Source organism: Aulonocara sp. 'chitande type north' Nkhata Bay, linkage group LG14, assembly GCF_057382095.1.
Source record: "Aulonocara sp. 'chitande type north' Nkhata Bay isolate Kocher_YH1m ecotype deep benthic linkage group LG14, A_spYH_male_GT1.1, whole genome shotgun sequence".
Taxonomy (NCBI): Eukaryota; Metazoa; Chordata; class Actinopteri; order Cichliformes; family Cichlidae; genus Aulonocara; species Aulonocara sp. 'chitande type north' Nkhata Bay.
The window spans coordinates 5,007,940-5,026,038 of record NC_141357.1 but is presented as its reverse complement, the minus strand read 5'-3'; the positions used below and the strand labels follow the sequence as shown (position 1 = coordinate 5,026,038).

General features: G+C 39.7%; 1 protein-coding gene across 2 annotated transcripts; it reads left to right on the top strand.

Annotated features, from left to right (window-relative positions):
- Window positions 1-556: 556 nt before the first annotated feature.
- Window positions 557-8,446, top strand: mrps23 (mitochondrial ribosomal protein S23). Of its 2 annotated transcripts, XM_086260660.1 has the most exons (5): window positions 559-739; window positions 2,420-2,599; window positions 3,803-3,880; window positions 5,902-6,025; window positions 8,048-8,446. In XM_086260660.1, exons 1-5 carry the CDS (start codon window positions 696-698, stop codon window positions 8,159-8,161), a joined length of 540 nt encoding a protein of 179 aa, XP_086116786.1. In that variant the 5' UTR covers window positions 559-695; the 3' UTR covers window positions 8,162-8,446. The 2 variants fall into 2 exon arrangements, with proteins under 2 accessions (XP_086116787.1, XP_086116786.1); XM_086260661.1 differs by lacking the exon at window positions 3,803-3,880 and having other exon boundaries at window positions 557-739.
- The last annotated feature ends 9,653 nt before the right edge of the window (window positions 8,447-18,099 follow it).

Below are 18,099 nucleotides of genomic sequence, written 5' to 3'. Positions count from 1 at the left end.
CAATGACCGTTTTACTGTATATTTTATATATACCTAGTCTATATAATACGCAGTAAATACTCTGCAATTTGAACAAATGGGATTCTGCAGTTTTAAGAATGCGGCGAATTCCCGTCATTTGAACACAATGCCTAGACACAAAGTCTCTCCTCCTCCTCCAGTTCGCCTCATCATATTCTGTTACAATTTACTTTTGTTTGTGTTTGACAAGGTTTGTGGCCTTGCCACATGTGTCACAAACCGCATCTTTGCTTTTTGTGGAGCTCAAATAGCCCCATACTTATGATAGAAAACTGAACTAGCGCGCACACGTGAGCCGTGATGCATTTATACAGTCGTATTTCCCAACTCACTGTGATAGGCAGAAGAAGTAGTTCCTATTCAGACAATCCAATAATATAGTTACTTTCCACTGTGTTCTTGTAAATTATAAGCTACAAATTTACCCTAAATTACTATAATATCGATAATGTAATAGGAAAGTCGATTCTGGAACATAAATGTCTGGTATCGGAAGAACCAATATTTCAGTATCAATGCGCACAATTTGACCATTCAAGGCACCCGTACTATAATCGCATGACAGCATCCGAACGGGTTGTTTCGACAGTGTTGCAAACAATGGTCAACTTTAATGCAGATTTTTTCTAGAAAAGGGGAATTATATAGCTAGATCTGTCGACGAAAAGCTCCACATGGCAGGTAGTAGACTAGAGAGATTTGGAACGGTATTCACAAGGTAAGACCAATGTTTACGCTTTTTATCAAGTAATGATGAAGCTAATGTGGCTTTTAGCTGTATCCACAATGTCGATGATGGTGATACTATTTCCGGCACTATAAAGAGTCTTTAGTTGGTACAGTATATGTGCTAGCCTTGGGCAGTAATACGTGTTTTATTCAGCCAACACGTGGGTTTACAACTATTAAAATAATTTAATTAATCAAGAAACATTATTCACGGGAACTGTGACCCTTTAAAAAGGGGGCGACGTGATGACGTCATCGGCATGCGACCAGTTTTGCGACATTAAAAGCTCTGCTCTCTATCTGATGCGCCGAAACAGCGCTTGCTGGATCCTGATAAATATTGCAAATACGTGTACCTAGTTAGCGTTAAAATTCTTACAAACATATTTATTACATTCTTGAAATAATGTGATCATGAAATAGTAATGTGGGAGTTTGAGTTTTTAACAAATAAATAACAAACAAACAAAATAACAAATACAAATAAATAAATGAAGATAGATAGGGAGACAAAATATGGAGATTTGAAACAGGGATGTGTGCAAACGAGCTATAGCTTAATATGCTGGCTTAATATGATATATATATATATATATATATATATATATATTATTACTACTACTGTCAAAAATAGGTCATCTGTTCAGGAGTCTGATGGCAGTGGGGAACAAGGGGTTGTTGACTCTGGATGTTCTGGATCTCTCACTTCTGAACCTCCGCCCCGAGAGCAGAAGTGTGAACAGTCTGTGTTCGGGGTGTGTGGGGTCTTTGAGGATGGAGGCAGCTCTCCTCTGGACTCTGCGATGGTAGATGCTCTGCAGAGAGGACAGCGGAGTCCTGATGAACTTCTCCACAGTTGTTATCACTCTCTGCAGGCGTTTGCAGTCCATAGCAGTAGTGCTGCCATACCATGCAATGATGCAGCTGGTCAGTATGCTCAATACAATGCAGCTGTAGAACCTGCTGAGGATCTTGGCCAACATACCAAAATTCCTCAGCCTTCTCAGGAAATACAGCTGCTGCTGAGCATTCTTGACCAGCTGTGTGGTGTTCAGTGACCAGGTGAGGTCCTCAGAGATGTAGACGCCCAGGTACCTAAAGCTGCTCACCCTCTCCACTTCAAGGCCCCCTGATAAACAGGCCTCCTCTTCTTCCCCGTGTCCACTATTATCTCCTTTGTCTTGTCAGTGTTGAGTGTGAGGTTGTTGTCCTCACACCATGACACCAGACCGGTGTCTCTCCTGTAAGCCGCTTCGTCCCCCCCAGTGATGCGACTGATCACTGCAGTGTTGTCTGCGAACTTCAAAATGATGTTACTTTGTTGGAGGTGACAAAGTCGTGGGTGTACAGGGTGTAGAGGATGAGACTGAGGACGCAACCTTGTGGAATGCCAGTGTTTGTAATAATGCTGGCTTTAGTCCTGTTGCCAATCCTGATGGACTGGGGCCTGCCAGTCAAAGTCCTGTAGCCAGTCACAAGCAGCAAACATTAAAAATCATGGGATGTGAGAGATGACTTGGTAAAAAATATCTGACTTTATTTTATTTTTAAAGCATAAACAACTTGTGCAAAAAGAGTTTCAGTATTAGAAGTTGTAATGCCATCCTTTGTAAAGCATTCTCCTGTACAGTTAATGATAAGGAATTGTGTGTTTTCACATTATCAACAGGGTTAGAGACCTGATACGCTCTGGAGTCATAAAGCCAAAGGAAAAACCTCTCTGGTATGATGTGTACAAGACTTTTCCACCAAAGAGGGCCCCACTTCATGTGAAACCAGTTACCAGCCCTTCTGCTAAGAAACAGGAAATTGTGCCTGAAATCTTCTACAGTGAGGATAAAATTAGAACGTAAGTTCATGGCACACTCATGGCAACGAAAATAACTTTTTCCCTATAGCTGAAGGCTCCTTTATAAATATTGTGAAAACGGCACCTTAGCACACACATAATATACATTTCTGGCTTTATCAGTCTCTCAGATTGATAGCATTCATTTAAAAGTCGGAAGCGGAGCATCTAAGAGACTGGTATTCAGATACTCTATTTGAATTCTTTGAGAATAAGTTTCTGTTCACAGTAACAACATGCAAAGTATTATACTTCATACATTATCCTGAAATGCATGTTACATTATTCCATATGCAACCTGGTCCATGGGCTAGGTTCATTTATATTATTATAATTAAAAATTTATTTCATTTTGATTACATATAGTTCCTTCAAGTGCAAGATGAGCCAGTTCACTGAAGATTGATAAGTCATCAAATTATGCAACAAGAAAGGGAAAAAATCACCTGAAACATTGCTAAGATAAGATAAGATAAGATAACCTTTATTAGTCCCACACGTGGGAAATTTGTTTTGTCACAGCAGGAAGTGGACAGTGCAAAAGTTATGAGGCAAAAATTAGAATACAATAAGAATAAATACAGTACACAACTGTACAGAATAGAATAAAATACTATATACAGTAGAATAAAATAAAATAAATATACAATAAGATAAAAATAGAATACAAATACAAATACTATATACAACTGAGTAAAAATACAACGATGACAGTAAGGATTACTAATACCTACTTGTTGCCTTTTGAATGGGCGCTGTAAAAAAGAAGAAAAAAAAACTCTGTTCTGTAAAGTAAAATGTTAAATGTCTCGACTGAGAGAGGAGAAATGAATGGTTATTTGTCACAAAATATGAATATGCCATAGGTCCACTTTGTTTCCTAAATAAATAACACTACACAGAAATGGGAGAAATATTCTTCAGATGTTAACCCAGATTTTTTTTCTTATATAAATACAGGAATATAGACAAAATACATGTAGTTTGCATATTCTTCTTCCTCTTTTTTTCTACCAAAACCATAATTCTGATCAGCACAGAGTGGACACATGTTTTGGGCATTTAGTCTTGGTTTGGAACAATTTTACATTTTAAACAGTGATAACTAAGTGTTGATACTAAGTGAAATATTTTTGTAGGCCTCACTAACTTCTAACTTGTGTTGTTTTTGGGGTTTTTTTGTTTGATTTTTGTTTTTGCTAGGGGATTCTATGAGCAGTATGGGAGAGGTTTGCGGGCTCTTGATCTCTCCAAATCAAACTTTGTTTCTACATGTCAGAGGTATGTTTGACTGTGTTCAGAATAGGGCTGGGCGATATGGCCTAAAATCCATATCACGGTATAATTTGAAGCATATGCGGTAACGACATATATATATCGCGGTATATTATTTTCTTCTGCATAATGTATTTTACACACTATAAGGCACACTTAAAATCCTTTAATTTTCTCAAAAATCGACAGTGCGCCTTATGTGTGAATTCTGGTTGTGCTTACTGACCTTGAACCGATTTTATGCAGTACATGGCGCGCAGAAATCTGTCAAAAATGCTTTAGTACGACGTGCGGCTTCATAGTAGTAAGCTATGAAGCCGCACCGCTTGATGGATTGCTGGAGCATTACGGCTGCCGTAGTCAGGAGCCTCGCGGAGGAATCTGGGTCCTAAACTCCGTCTCTTCAGGTCCCAAAGTCAAATGAACACTGCGGCATCACTGAGAGTTAGAAAGTGTCTAAATTCTTTCATCTTTAATAAAATGATCAGCGTTGCTGCTTTACCAGGTATAACAATCAAGTTTAACATCCAGGCATCCATGAAAACAGAATTTATTAAATTCAACGGAGTTAGAAGTTAGCAGGAAGTTAACTCGCTAGTTTCCACCTAAACATGATATAGCATGTTCTGACTGAGAGATTTCTGAAAAAATTAAAAAGTACAGCTCTGCTATCACTTCCAACATAAATGAAGACAGAAAACTAAACAGCAGTGACATTTGTAGGGTTACTGAAGTTGAGCTAGCTGGTATATAACGATATGCTATGTGATTGCTAGCAAAACAGCTATGTTAGCATAACATTAGCACAGTGAAGCTGAAGGATGGCCGCTAACCCTTTTCCACTCGATAAAAGTTAACGTGAGGGTTTCTGGTGGTTAGGGACAAATGCAATTGCATGGCAGGATGCTATAAACGGACCAAACTTCAGTCAGGAGAACAACTGAGATAATCCATCCACAATACGAGGTTAGTCATTAATATACTGCAACAACATGGGAACAGAGCAGCTGCGAGAGAATTCAGCCTTAATGAATCAATGGTAGGGAAGTGGAGGAAGCAAAATTTTTGGCTTTCCCCATCTTCCAAAAGTGCTTCGTCTCTTTGCTATTACTGTCGCCCGGCATAATTTGCAGATGATGATGTTGTTTGTAGCCGCTGCGATGCTTTCGACCCAAATAGCCGCAGCTTGATGACACCATCAACATGCGCTATCGCGGTAGAGCGCTATAATCAAAATCTCTACCGTTGGCCAAATTTATATCGTTTCTACCGTATACCGTTTATACCGCCCACCCCTAGTTCAGAATAACACACACAGTACTCCAGTCTTTCTGAAAACCTTTTAAAATTGTCTCTGGATATTAGATGCTTTTAAACTCATTTTCAATCTATTACTTGCATTTTTGTTTAGCAGTTTATCAATAATCTATGACTCATTCAAGTAGAGCTTGGTGACAAATGGTTCATGGCCAGTAGAAATTCAACATCCATGTTTTGACAGAGAACACAACAAACCAGTGACTAAGGGTTTAGGGTTTAGGGACTAAGTGACTAACCCTAACCCCACAATGCCAAAGCAATCATGTAGTTGGAATAAAGTTTGATCACATCATGTTAGGTTGATACACAGATCTTAGAAGGGGGGCAGCCACCAGCAGAGCATGTGTTAAAGCTTAGGCTACTGCAGTTGTACACATCAGTACAATGTGAGGACAATAAAAGACAAAAGGACAACAGAAACTTTTAAGGAATACTTGAGTGACGTTACTGAATATGAGACCCCAACAAACAAGGCTCAAAGACAAGGACATTGTTGAAAAGAAGGGTCAGAGGAATTCAGTAGTGTGAAGAACCAGTTTTAGCATACATTGCAACTGTGTCAAAAGCAAATGGAAGTAACGCCATGAATCATTTTTACTACACATACACCTACCATTCGTAAGTTAAGTTAAATCTATGAAAAATGCAACGATAACAGTTTGACAGGCAATTTTCACACTCTTCCTCTTATCTTTTTAATCCCGCAGGTTTGTTGACAAGTACAGAGAGTTAAAAAGCCATGGCATGCTGGATAAGTCCTCTTTGTTTGAAGAGACTGGGAAGGCTTTACTTAAAGAAGGTATCATCCTGAGAAGGCGAGGAGCTCCTCCTGTAAGACTCTTGTTATAATTATTACTTTGGGTTCCTACAAAAATGTTGTTTGCCCTGTTTTGACATGGTCACATTTTTGCCAGCTGCAAACTATGTTATGCCAGTCAGCTAAATTATGTAGTCGTGTGAAAACGAAAGGTTTTTACTAAAGAAAAAGGTGCCAAGTACATCCAAAGATTCATCTAACCAGTCAAAAGTTTGGTCACACCATCTCATTTAATAGTTTTTCTTTATTTTTACCACTTTTACATTTTAGAAACATACTAAAGAAATCAAATATATGAAGCAAGATATATAGAATTATGGAGCAAAGGGGAAAAAAGATAAATAACTCTAAATATATGGTATATTTTAGATTCCTGAAAGTAGCCACTCTTTGTTGGCATTGCTGCAAACCCCTGGCATTTTCTCAAAGAGCTTCATGATGTAGTCACCTGAAATGGTTTTCACTTCACAGATGTGCCTTGTCAGTGTTCATTTTTGGAATTTCTTGCCTTCTTAATGGGGTTGGGACCATCAGTTGTGTTGTGCAGAGGTCAGGGTCGTACACAGCTCAGAGCCCTATTTGACAACTGTTAGCTGATTGGTTCTTTCCATAATATGAATTCTAAGTAAAGAGAAATGACAGTCCATCATAACTTTTAAGAACTGAAGGTCAGTCAGTCTGGAAAATTGCTAAAACTTTGAACGTGTCCCCAAGTGCAGTCGCAAAAGCCATCAAGTGCTATGACAAAACTGGCTCACATAAGGACCGCCCCAGGAAAGGACAACCAAGAGTCACCTCTGCTGCTGAGGATAAATTAATCAAAGTCAAACGTCACTGTCTCATCTGCTGTTCACAATATTAAATGGTGATCTTAAAGAGGTTATGGACAATTTTGTCCATGCTTGGTGGAAAAAGAAATGCTTAGGAGCCCCTGAAATGATACCCAGGAAGTGACTACAAGAAGAGGGTGAAAGATTGTCTGAAGCAGTTACAACAAGACAAACCCCTTGACCAGACCTCCTACCACAGGCTACACCCAGGGGAAGCTACACCAAATCTGTATTGTTTACTGAAGAAGGATAAACAGGGTGTGCCTTTAAGACCAATTGTCTGTATGATCAGCTGGGTCACCTATAAAATCACAACGTTTCTGGCTTCGATCCTCAACCCATTGGTAGGCAGCTCTGAACACCACATCCAGAACAGTTTGGATTTTGTTGAGAAGGTGAGAGATGTCACTATGGAGGCAGATTGAACAATGGTCTCACATGTTACATCTCTCTTACTTGTGTTCCATTCAGTGAAGCAGTGGGGATAGTTTGTCAGAGATTATGGGATGACCACTGTCAGCACTGGCCAAGTGTGTTTGCTCTTGGAACTGTGTCTTCATTCCATATAATTCATGTATACGGGTCAATGCTACAGCAGAAAAATGGGTGTGCAATGGGTTCCTGAGTGGGTTCTCCTTGACTCCCTGCTCAAACCAGCGTTCGTCCCTGTTTAGCCAGAGGTTGTTTGGTTTCCCCAATGTCTAAATCATATCAATTCTTCTGGCACTGGCAATGGGAGACCCAATCCTTGGGGTAGACCAATCTTTGGCACAGCGTATTTTGGTGTTTAAAAGCCACTGAAACGCTGTGTTTAGAATAAATGCGTCTTAATTGTTTCAATACTTTTTCTCCTGTGAAAAAGGCCTAACCCAGGGATTTCTCTGGATGAAGGGAAAGTGAGGGGAAGTTAAACTCATTTTTTTGTTTCAGAAATGTCTGAAATTATTTTCTTTGACTAGTTCTTGTCATAAATTACTATAGCCACTTTTTCTTAAACCAGCAACTTTGTCAGGTAATGGATTAAATTCATTTTATTCTTCACCTCAAAACTCACCTCGAAAAGGGAAAAAGTTTGCTTGCTTTTTTGCTTTTATTACAAAATAAAAACAAAAATATAAAGAGAGAGAGAGATTACTAATTCACAAGTACAAACACAGTTTTGTTTTGATTATTGCATATTATCATTGTGTTGCTTTTATTCTGCAGGTTTTGGCCGAGTCCAGGGATCCTGTGCTTGACCTGAAACTGATAGACATGTTGGCAGAGCAGCAGTCCGCTGGGACTGACACAACGAAGACAACAGAAGATAAAAATTCATAGATCACAGTAGCTCAAGAATCATTTGGTGAACTGCATATTTTCTCTCTTACCAGCTGTTATGATCAATGTATTTCTGTTTTTGTTTCTGACACCCAACAATTGTCTGTTTTTAATTTCTTGAAAGCCCATTGCACACTGCACCAGCGGCAGCATGTTGCCATTAAAGATTCAATGGCGCTATAAATCATGTCAGTGCAGGTGAAAAGTTACAAAAAAAAACCCAGAAAAGAATGTTATAAGTATTTAGAGGTCTTATGTCTGGCAATAAAACACATTGTTATAACATGTAGAATTGTTGTGAAATTATTGTAATAGTTTTGAACTTTTCTGATCTGAAATTTCCCAAGTTTTTTTTAGTTTTTGTGGTTTGCACCTCATCTATCTTGCCTTCTTGCTGACCTGGAAATTAATTTCTGCGTAACATGTTGAATGATGCCTCAATACCTACAAGCACCACGTGGACAGAGGAGGAAGCGAGTATGCACAGGGTGTATCCTTTGCACATTAACTTTAAATATATAAAATAGTCTTACAGCTTGAATTCGGGAGAACTATGCCAACAGCTACTTTATCATATCTATAAGTTGTTTTGGTTGTTAAGATGATCAACTGCCTTTAAACTTTGGCCTTCATTTTGTGTGTGAGAGAAATTATTGGGTCTTTTGTAAGATGGTACTACACTGAGAATTTAATTAAAAGTCGCCCTTAAAATAAAGCATATCATCAGTTCAGTTATGCCAAAGAACACAAAATGCAGAGAAACAATGCAATAGTTTTAATGCAGCTGTGCCATTCATCTTTTGACATAATTTAGCTGCAACAAAAGGATGGCATTAATTCCTGTTAACTCTGCCTGTTTCTTATGTCTTCTTTGCACCTTCCAAACCTCGAGGAGAGGGACAAGTTACAAGGAAAGAAATCGAGGATGTACAGACTGAGAAAGAGGAAAACAGTTTGAACTAAAAGCACTCACTTGGCCGGACCTGTCTTTATTTGGGGACATAGAATGTTTGTCCACTGTTTGTAAACTACTGCTGGTTTTAGCCTGATATAAACTCAATAGCCACTTTGTTAGATATACCTGTTCAGCTTCTCAGTGGAAAACAGGGCTCTGTTGTCCTATTCTAGAAAACCAAAAAAAACGCATTGGTTTGGGTACGTGGATGACACCTGGGTGAAAATCAAATGTCAGGATGTACCACAATCACTGATCACATCAAAATAGATAAACATCAGGTTGAGCAGGGAGAATATGAAAAATGACAAGCTAGCTTTTCCAAAAGTATTGGTAATATTTAAAAGTCCAAGATGGTGCCATCTCTCGGTTCATTTTTAATTTCCATTTGCCAATTCGTCTGATTGGGACCCGATGAATGTAAAAACAAAGAATTACAAGATTTTTTTTTTTTTTACCTGATTTTTGTTCCTGAGAAAAATTAGATCCACATATGAGGACATTCATTTTAAATTTTGATAGAACAGTGGCAGTATAACGTCCTCGTAAGTGGGTACCAGGCCCAAAATGTGATGTCCACATAGATGGATGCCAGGTCCTAGGAGGTTAATATCCGTGACTCAATGCTGATCCTCCCCTGCATTGCCAGCGATTTGGAGGACTCCCACCACCTCTGGTGTTGGTACCAGAGGAACTGCATCGACGTGATCCACCTTGGAATCTTTCGAAACAGAAGGGCTGTAGAAGTGGTTAAAATACGTGGCATGTGTGTACGGGTTAGATCTTAGATGTGGTGGATCCTTGCCATCGGTGATCCTGCCTTTTTAGACCTTTTTCTGCCCTCAGACAGCGCTGCCAGGGGAGGAAGACAGGACAAAGATATACTGTGGAAGAAAGCCAGAGATAAATAATAACTAATAATCAAGTACATAGAGGTGTATAAACAAATGCATATCGAGTGAAAAAGGGGACTGAAGAAGAAACAGTGTATCATGGGAATCCCCCAGCAGCCTAGACCTATTGCGTAACTAAGGGTGGGTTTAGGGTCACCTGATCCAACCCTAACTATATGCTTCAGCAAAAAGGAAAGTTTAAAGGTAAATCTTAAAAGTAGAGAGGGTGTCTGTCTCCTAAACCCAAACTTGAAGCTGATAATACTTCTACCACCTTCTAATGATACTACCTAAGAGAAGCACATATAATGTAAACAGACCTAGTCCTGGGCGCCTACCATACAGATCAGAATGTAACGTTTGAATCTAATGATCCACTGGTGCAGAAATTGGGTGTCATCAGGACGCTATAACATAGAGCTAACAAAATTCCCACAGCGACAGCGGCCAGGGAAGTAGAAGAACATCATATCTGAGTAAGTGTAGTTATCCCAGCCAGACAAAGCTGGAAAGGTACCCAAGGAATGCTCCAGGAGAGAACAACAATCTAAACAAAAACTTTTAGTGATCCCTTATGTGCCAGGGGCATTGGAACAGAGACATAATTTTCTCAAAACACTGCATCTCTGTGGATTTCAAACCAAACAACCTTTGGCTAAAGAGCACAATATAGAAGAGACTCTGCAGTCTAGTTAAACCTACAGACCAGTGGCAACTCTTTCAATGATGACATTCTAAACAGGCAGGAAGCAGGCACTTTGTTCCAGAGTGGAGGCCATTTATTTAGGCCATTCATTTAGTCCAAGCCTTGTGCCTGACACTTTTCAGGGAAAAGGGTGGTTTTTTATTGTCAAAGCGTTTTTTGTACAACATCTCTCATTCACCCATTCATACAACAACTTTTTTTGTATGAAGGAAGTGCATTCTATCATCTGTCTGTCTTACACATTCATATTCCGATTAATGCATCAGAGAGCCCAAGGAGCAGCCAGGGGTCAAATCATGAGTCTTCTGATTAGTAAATGACCTGCTGGCCTATGAATTACTCAAGCATAAAAAGGTACCCAATACAAGGAAAGAACCATTGTTGTTCATTATTTGGGTGCTAGGAAGTAGAGCAAGTCATCTACTAGTTCAGTCCTTGGCTGCTCCCAGTCTGAATGTCAAATATCCTTGGGCAAGATACTAACCCCAAGTTGCTCATCGAAGCATCCATAAGATTAATAATGTGTGTGAATATTAGATAGGAAGCACTAAGAGCTAGCATAGAAATAAAGAAGCATACAGAAAAAGTGCTTGGGTGAATGGAGCATGTTGTATAAAAATGCTTTGGGTGCTCAGGTAGAATAGTAAAATGTTATATAAGAACAAGTCTATTTACCAAAATTAGTTCTAGAAATGCAGGAAAATCCTGTTAACTCATGCTCTATTACAGGTACAGCTGCTCTCTTACCATTACTACCAGATAAATTTGCATCTGTTAAATTGCACAAACACTTTTACCACTACTGCACCTGATTTCCCAGTCTCGAGGTCAGCCACCTCCATTTCCAACTCTACAAGGTACACACAGGCAGCTCTCAAAAATTAGACATTTTCTGCTCCATTGAAACTTAAAGGACTGTTGCGAATTGGAATTGCTTGTGGAATTTTGTCCACCCAATACCAAATTTTTGAACGTTCTAAGGTGCTGGTGAGTAAATAGCAGTGGTTTACAAGAATAGCTTAAACTGTCTTACTCTTTACTCTACTACTACCCTTCAAAATTCAGTGGGAATAGCTAGTTTGCTGTATGGTAACCAATCTACCAACCTCAAATTCTGCAAGGATTTTCTGAATGAATTCTCGTGAATAACATTAATCTAGACCAGGGGTAGGCAACTCCTCGAGTGCTGGTGTCCTGCAGGTTTTAGATCTCACCCATGTGTCAACACACCAGAATCAAATGATTAGTTCATTACCAGGTCTCTGGAGAACTTCAAGACGTGTTGAGGAGGTAATTTAGCAATTTAAATCAGCTGTGTTGGATCAAGGACACATCTAAAACCTGCAGGACACCGGCCCTCCAGGCCTGGAGTTGCCCACTCCTGATCCAGACACTTAAAGTACATTTAAGAATGTATTTTAAGTGGCAGAACAAATGAACAAACTGTTAATCACTTACCTGAGATGAAATCTGCTCAGCTGCTTTGAAAATAGCTTCTAATTGGTTCCTTCAATAACAGGATGGCTTCTCAGGAGTAAGGCCATCATGCAGTTCAGCATCCTTAATGGTTCTGCTATAAACTGGTAGGGGAGCCTTTCAGTGCATCCTTTCAGAGGAGGCTGGAGGAACTCTGAATGGTTGGAGGCACACAAACATGTATTCACATATTCCACAGTTATTTACAGTTTACCATTTTGATTTTCTCATCCCGTGGACAATAAAACACATGGATGCAGGTTTATTGTTAAATTTTGTAAAGCTTATTTAACATATCCAGCTGCAGCCTCACTGTGATCCTGAACTGGAACTGCTGAAGCAGTTAAGATCATACATCAACTAACTGTATTTATCCAAACAGGCTGAACTAATCGAGGTTCACTGAATTAGAGACTTTAAAGAGTTTTTTCTATGTAGGAATGTGTCGTACTGATATACCTGCAAACTTGACAAAACTGCTGTTTTTCAGACTACATGTGTTAGGAGCTGGGATGGCATGTGTGCTTGCATTTCCTTTTTTGGAGCAGGTAGGCGAGGCAATGATCCTCAGGGTTCTCTAGGCACATCTGTGGAACATCATCAGATGGGCTATTTAAAGAGCAAGTATCAGATTATTTTCTTAGCCTAAGTGGTAATGAGCCAGCCGTCTTTATATTTAACTACGTTCATCAAGGTATTCATGGATTCCCTCATTCTGTGTTTCCTGCCAGCTTGACTTCCCCATCTGCCAGCTCTACTATGCTTTGGATACATCAACTCAGGACCCCGCAACCCAGCTCACCCGCATGATCACTGGACCACGTCTGTCTCCACCACGGCTCCCTGCCCTTGCCCCAGTACAGAGTAAACATGTGACAAGTAAGCTCTCCTCAGGTACGTAAACTGCTCTCCTATGCCCTGTTTCGTTTACTCGCAAACCTCATGCTCCTTTTCCCTCTCTAGATAGTTAGAGTTTCCCACCAGCACATCTCCCTCGCCTCACCATCTTGTGTTTCCCATGACTACACTGTAAAAAAAAAACCTGTTTCACTCCAGTTGTGGTTGTCTGAGTAATCTGTCCACTTTTATTTCACCTAACAACATGTAGCTATCCTTGTTTGTCAGTTTTATGTGACACAATTACTTCTTATGTTTGTTTTCTCATTGTTATAATTGGTAATTACTTACATTTTGATTAGATACTTTGAGTTCACAAATGATCCGATTACACAATTGGAATACAATGTGTCAATGCTGCAGGGGGGTTGACTATCCCAGCTGCCACAGGGCAAAGGCAGGACAGACTGCCAGTTTATGCACGGAGCTAACACAATGTATGTGATAGAAAATCCACTGAAATGTACAGCCTCACGATGCTGGACTTGGGATGAAACCCTTCATGCATGGTAAGGTGCTTCCTTCTCTTGATATCAGTGGGTTCTATCTCCTCTTTTGGCTAGCTTATTATCCCAGCAGAGTACCTGATCATGGGCAAGGCATAGGTGTTGATAGCCCGGATCTTGTTCTTACTGTTCAGCTGACTCCTCAAGAGTTGCCTGACCCTCTGCAGGCCCTCTGACCCTCTGGTTGCAGCTTTCTTAGCGGCCTCTTCATGGTTCCCATTTGCCTGTGGGATCCCCAGGTACTTGTAGCTGTCCTCTATGTCTGCAATGTTGCCTTCTGGCCATTTGATCCCGGCCCCGCTGGTGTTTTTATTCAAGATTTTACCGACTTTTTATCTTCCATTATTAAACTTGAGAAGGTCTTAATGATTGGGGATTTCAACCTCCACGTGGATGATCTTAGCTGTAGCATGGCCTCTGACTTTCTATCCATTACAGACTCTTTTAATTTTATTCAGCATGTCTCTGGACCCACCCATGTTAAAGGCCACACCTTGGACCTTGTGTTTTCTCTTGGCTTAGACATAACTAATGTGTGTGTTAAGGACGTACAAGTGAGTAACCATTCCTGTGTTACTTTTAATCTTAGCTTCCCTCTGTACACACCACCTTCTAATCTCATGTTCCATAAGCGGTTCATAAATCAGGATGTTGCTTTGAAGTTTTCTAATATGTTGGACCCTCATGTGATCAGTGGCTGCACTGATGCTGATGTTGCTACACAGTGTTTTAACAATCACTGCTTGGAAATTTTAAATTCAGTGGCACCTATGAAATCTGTCATTGTTGCCTCAAAAAGAGCTCATCCATGGATAAATGATGACGTAAGGAAGGTCAAAAGAATCTGTAGGAAAGTAGAACGCCTTTGGAAATCAACTAAATTCGAAGTTCACAGGTTCCACCTTAGGGAACTTTGGGTTTCCTTACATGAAACCATATCTGCTCTTGCTCTTGACGAAGGCGGTCACACTTTTCTCCTCTCCTCCTCCTCCTCTCCCTTAGCTTCCATGCTTAGCCTCTTATGTCCTTGTCTAGTCTCGTGTTTTTTGTATTACTTTTCCCTGGAACATTCTCTCACAGTCTGTTCTCTAAAACCTAAAAGAGGAATTATGGATTGGATCAACTGGTCCCTAAATGCAATTGACACCCCTTTCTCAACGAGAAGTTTGGGCTTGGGTGAGCCTGAGTGCTGAAGATATCTACCTATTCTGAACCATGGTAATAGGGTTCTGGCTGATCGGAGCTGGCTTGGACCTGTCTTTATCCTGTTTTCCTTCTCTCACCCCAACCGGTCGCAGCAGATGACCGCCGACCGCCCCTCTCTGAGCCTGGTTCTGCCCGACATTTCTTCTTGTTAAAAGTGAGTTTTTCCTTCCCACTGTCGTCAAAGTGCTTGCTCATAGGTGGTCACATGATTGTTGGGTTTTTCTTTGTATCTATTATTGTACGATCTACTGTACAATATAAAGCGCCTTGAGGTGGCTGTTATTGTGCTATATAAATTGAATTGAATTGAATTGAATTGAATTGAATTGAATTGAATTGAATTGAATTGAATTGAATTGAAATGAAATCAATCCAGGCAGTGCACAGGTTGGTCAGTCTAGTCTTGTAGTCTCAGCTGACTGCTCAGTCTACCTGTAGCTGGTATTGCCAATTCCTTTCTGTGCCCCGCTCATGTATTGAACCATGTGCAAGTTCATCTTAGCTCCTATGATGCCTGACAGGAGCTTCCATATAGTACTGAGGCTGGTTAGTGGCCGGTAGTTGGATGGGACCCTTCCGGAGGTCCTTGGGGATCAGGACCGTCCAGGCTTCGGTTAGCCATTCCAGGTGTCTCATCGACTAGCAGCTGGTTCATTTGTGCTGCCAGAAGTTCACGGAGTGCAGTCAGCTTCTTCAGCCAGTAGCCATGAACTATGTCAGGGCCTGATGCTGTCCCACTCTTCATACTGGAGGTCTGCTCTTTAGATCCACTAGCCACTGAGCATTGCCATTATGGGTTTCGTCCTTCTTAATGCTCTTCCAGTATTGCTCAGTCTCCACCCTTTGCGGGGCTGTTCTCATATTGTTCCCTAGGATTCCCATAGGTGGATTCCCATTCATTTGCTATGGCGGTCACTTTTCTGACCGGGAACACCACAGATCTAACAAAGTTGATTAAAACACTCAAAATTCAACGAAAGAGGTGCTCATCACTTTTATATGTTCAAGTGCATAGTGTGGAGGATGTCATAAGGACTCGAGGTAATCGGATCTAAAACACAATATTTATGAGTTTTTTCATTTGTAAATTGGTCGGATTTGACCCGAACACAACAGGAAGGTTAACTATATCTATATTTATGTTAAGATAAGATAAGACAAGATAAGATAACCTTTATTACTCCCATGCGTGGGAAATTTGTTTTGTTACAGCAGTGGACAGTGCAAAGTTACATAGAAACATTAGGAAAAAAAACATTGGAATAAGATATCAATAAGATACTGTACACAACTGTACACAATAGAATAGAATAAGATAAGATGCTATATACAATTGAGTAAAATACAACGATGCCAGAAAAGATTATTGCACTTAGTGTTATTGCACATGTGTGGATGTGTGTGTTTGATCAGTTAAAGTCTTTATTGTGGAGTCTGACAGCAGTGGGGAGGAAAGACCTGCGAAATCTCTCCGTCCCACATCGTGGGTGCCGCAGTCACTGAAGGAGCTGCTCAGTGCTGTCAGAGTCTCCTGTATGGGGTGGGAGATGTTGTCCAACAGGGATGACAGCTTAGCCGCCATTCTCCTGTCACTCACCACCTCCACTGGGTCCAGAGGGCATCCTAGAACAGAGCTGGTCCTTCTGATCAGCCTGTTCAATCTCTTCCTGTCCCCAGCAGAAATACTGCTGCCCCAGCAGACCACACCGTAAAAGATGGCTGAGGCCACCACAGAGTCATAGAAGGTCTTCAGGAGTGGGCCCTTCACTCCAAAAGACCTGAGTCTCCGCACTACTTGCCTGTAGAAGGCGTCTGAATTATGAGTCCAGTCCAGTTTATAATATTTATCTATTGATAAATGTTTTATTACTTCATTTTATATGGGTTCTTGACTTTTGTTGTATGTATGCTGCTTTGACAACTCAACTTCCCTCAGGGATTAATGAAGTCTGTCTGTCTGTTTTTTTATATCCATTTATTATTTTCTCTTTTTAAATTGCATTTTCAAAAAGACTTTGAAAATCAGCTTTTTAATTAAAAATTAGAAAAATAAAAAATTAAGAGATTAATTTAGAATTTAGAATTTAAATGAATTTACTAATGTACTTTATTGTACAATTCATGATGAAAGCACAAAACTCTTTATTTCATGACTCATCTGGACTGCCACAGTACTTCAGTCCATGTTTGTCAGGAAGGGCATTTCGTCTAAAAAAGAAAATCAAGTATGTGAAGCTACCTTCTGTGGCAACCCACTGTCAAAAGGGAGCAGCTAAAAGTTCTTTTTTTAAATTTTAAAATTACATTTCTACATGCAGCAACAAACGATTACACTGACCACAATTTTTAGGTGTTCCTGAGTTACGATAGTGAATTTCAATTCAGATGCATGTGTGTAATGCAGTAGTGCCTGAAGGCCCAAATTAGACAACCATTAGATATTGACATGAACTGTTGTGTGGAATGTAGGGTTTAATTGTGCACTCAAATGCAGTACACTGAAGACAGAAGTAACATAAAGCAACATTTTATTTCTGGTGATTGCCAAGGTTTACAAAGTGCAAAAGGAATAAGTGACGTTTCACTGGATAGTGCAACAGAAACATACTTAAATAAATACATATAAGGAGCAACACAAGGCAATCTATAACAATTCTAAGAAGCCCATTGACAATGCAGATTACAGCCCCCTCAACATTCACCTACTATACACTCCAATAATAAAAATCTACACACGCTTTAAATCCAAAGTGGAGCAAAGTTGTACATACAGATTTAAATTAGCATTAGCAATTCACCAAATTTCACATTTTTAACTTTTTATACATGTCTTTGTGAAACTTGCAACTGTCAGTTGTATATAGTGATTGTATCATTTGCATTGTGATTTTTTTTTTCATAGTTTTTGAACTCTTGGATCTCAAAATGTTAAAATAATAAAGTTTTAGATACAAGATACTGCAAATGAAATTTCCCTGGTCCAGTTATGAGTTATTACATGTCTAGTAATATCATTCCATGACTCCAGGTTTCCAAACAAAGTGTTCTTTGCATAATGATGTACTTTTGGTGTTTAAGAGGTATTAGCTGGGTTACTTTAGAGCACTAGATTTCACAATAGCTAAAACTAATAGTAGAGTCCCACACAGAAAGTCCCTCCCATAATATATTCAATTATTTAAATGAAAAGCAATTTTTAAAAAAAGGGGTACGCTAGGCCTTAGTTCCCTTTTCAGTCCGTTTTTTTTTTTTTGTTTGTTTGTTTTACAAAGCTAATACAAATACAAAAAATTTCTCTC